Genomic DNA, 3,194 nt, shown 5'->3' on the forward strand with positions numbered 1-3,194 from the left:
AGTTTTATTATGTTAAAAAATGACCACAGGTGACTCTATAATGAGTGATATGGGAATATTCTGAGATGTCCACTCTGATATTTAATTGTGAAGCAAGTCATTTATTAAAAGATACCTGGATTACAGACATATGTATATGGGGCAATTCACCTCAGAACCGCCGACCTCAAAGCGTCAGCCAGAGGTTTTATACTTCCAGTTACATAGATGAATATTATGGTTATAATTCCATCATTACATATACTGTAAGTAAATATACATCATTTATATACATCGTTATCATAGCTCTATGTCAGCTGCTGCCCGGACACTTTTATATTCATTTTATAAGTAATCACCAAAATGGGGAATGGGAGTCACTGTGGTACAGGCGGCTGGAGCTGGTGTAATGTGACGCAGGATACAGCAATATTCACTGTAATGACTAGTACTTATCATTATAACCAGCTATTAGTTAACAATACATATTAATGTTTCTTTTTATATATATATATATATATATATATACACACACACACACACACACACACACACACACACACACACACAGGACAGATGAGGCGGCACTCAGAGTCATTCAACCAGAAAGTTTCTGATTTTCACGGTTGTAAATATAACAGTGTAAATACCTTTGGTAAATCTGTAGAGATGTAAATTTGAGACGTCTTAATATAAGTAAATAATAATCCCTGGTCCTGGGCGTTACCCAGAGGAGCGCCCGTAGCATAAATTCTACACACTGGAGGTGCAATCCAAATTTTGATCCGATTGCCCATTTGGGCGTTATCGTTCATGCAACGCAAGCCACGCATCGGTAATGATGTCATTATGTCACCGCCCTGTTCATCCCCTTAGTGGAGGTTTATTAAAATTCTGATTATGTAGTTTTCCTACTTCCCACCTGCAGAATACCTATGTTACATTTCATCTTCCTAACATCGGGAAGTGAGAGAATTAGTAATGAGTGAGTGAGTGACTGAGTGATGACTGAGTGGGCTTTCACACACACACACACACACACACACACACACACACACACACACACACACACACACACATTTATTTATTTATTTATTTACTATTAACTGTTAACAATCGTCTGCCGACTGGCTCTTTGCAGTTACACATCCTCATTGGAAAGGCCCCTGAACGCACTATATTTGGATGGTTGGAGTGCCGGACTTCCATAGCCTGTATATAGACATGTGTCCTATTACATTGATCCCAGTGATGCGTTCACATCTCGGGCAGTAAGACGCGGCATAGCATTCTGTTGCAGGAGTATTTGTATAGCCGTAGCATGTCGCTGCCTGCGCACAAAGGGAGCCATCACAGGGTAATAAACGTTGGTAGCGGGAGCGCTACCCATTACTTGTCAGAGGAGAAGCCCCTGTGCACTTTATGTTCAGCCCCATCCTCACACCGGCTTAAGGGCTGAAACTCCTAGTATTGTACATAGATAATATGGTGCCGGCCGCTAGGTAAGTACAGTTAGTGGGTGCAGGGTGTAAGTGCCCCTTCACTCATTTGCCCATGGGCACTGCACACCCTGCACCTATTGTACATACACTGAGATCCCCCAGTGGCTTTATTTTACTATCTAAAAGTTCCACCAATGAGATCCCCTCCCTGTGATGTCATCAGGGGGATATAGTTATACCACCTGTGGATACACGTAATGCAGCATGGAGGGGCTCAGTGAAGGTGGAGGTGTAGGTGTGTAAGTGTCTGATTGGGTCACACAGAGAGTAAAAAGACAGCCGTCCGGCCTCATAATCCAGATATACCCTCACTCTGTCACAGGGGAAATTGCGAGGTAACTGGATCGCTATACTGTCATGTATCACTAAGTAATCATTATTAAACCCCTTATATAAACACCAGGACTTGTCATTCAATCCAATCTCTGACTGATCTCCTCTCCTGTCTATACTGGGGTAACACATCCCCACCATCCACCAATCTGATTCCCTGACATCCACCTCCCATTAATGTTGCCCTGAGTAGAATCTCCTGGTGCTTATTACTTGATGACCCTGAAATCTCTCTGGTGTTTCTGGCCATACTTGGTCTGGTGACCAGAATGCAGTTTTCATATCCCCTAATATATCTAGTTTATTACCAGCTGTGGTTACATCCAGTAATATGTCTGTAGCTTCAAGCACATAGGCTCCAGTATTTATACCTGTTATTATATCAGATAATTCTTTCTGTAATTTCCGTGAAATGAAACCAACATCCAGATCTCTTCCATCATGTGTATAATGGCTCTCTGTGTCCTCATAATCACACAAGTCTCCTGTGTCTGGATCCTGTAAGACAGTCACTGGATCAGACATGTTACACAGCTCCTCAATGTGACGCACCTTCCTGGACAGCTCGTCCTTCTCTATTTCCAGCTGCTGGATCTGCTCAGAGACTGAGAGTGAAATGCGCTGTTCATACCTGGAGATCTTACTCAGAGCTTTATTCTCCAGGTCATCCAGCTGTCTCCTGATGTCTCTAAACAGGGCAGTGACTCTCTCTGTTGCACCCGCTGCTTTTCCCAGACATTCTCTCCTGCGCTCCTGCAGACTCTGGACTCTTATTTCAGTCTCCGCTCTATTTGTGGTCAGTTCCTGCAGAACATCTCCCAGTGTCTCCTTCTTCTTCTCAGAGGCCTCTTCCAGTGACTCCATCTTATGTCCTCTGTGTTCCCCGATCAGACAGCAGGACATACAGATACAGGCAGCGTCCTCTGGGCAGTAATACTTGTAGATCTCCTTATGGATGGAGCATTTCCTGTCCCCCAGGGCAGTGGTGGGATCACATAAGACGTGCTCTGCTGACTTGCTGTGTACTCTCAGGTGTTTATCACACAGATGAGCCTCACAATGCAGACAGGATTTAGCGGCAGGTACAGGAGAGTCCACACAGTAAGTGCAGAAGATCCCAGTCTCCTCCTGATCTGGCCGAGTAGACAGGAATCTCTCCACTATGTTACACAGCGTTATGTTCCTCTGCAGTGCGGGACGCTCTGCACACTCTGCTCTGCATTCAGGACAGGTATAAACTCCATACCCCTCCTGTATATCCAGCACACAATCAATACAGCCCCGGCAGAAGTTGTGGCCACATCTCAGGGTTACAGGATCTGTATAAATGCTCAGGCAGATGGAACAGACCAGCTCCTGTCTCAGATCAGCAGACGCCAT

The 3,194-nt window shown here is 44.5% G+C and overlaps 1 protein-coding gene across 1 annotated transcript; it reads right to left on the reverse strand.

Annotated features, from left to right (window-relative positions):
• Positions 1-449: 449 nt before the first annotated feature.
• On the reverse strand, positions 450-3,194 carry LOC134935892 (E3 ubiquitin/ISG15 ligase TRIM25-like). The gene has a single exon (XM_063930743.1). It carries the CDS (start codon positions 3,192-3,194, stop codon positions 1,989-1,991), a length of 1,206 nt encoding a protein of 401 aa, XP_063786813.1. The 3' UTR covers positions 450-1,988.

This window comes from Pseudophryne corroboree, chromosome 6 (genome assembly GCF_028390025.1).
Source record: "Pseudophryne corroboree isolate aPseCor3 chromosome 6, aPseCor3.hap2, whole genome shotgun sequence".
Classification (NCBI taxonomy): domain Eukaryota; kingdom Metazoa; phylum Chordata; class Amphibia; order Anura; family Myobatrachidae; genus Pseudophryne; species Pseudophryne corroboree.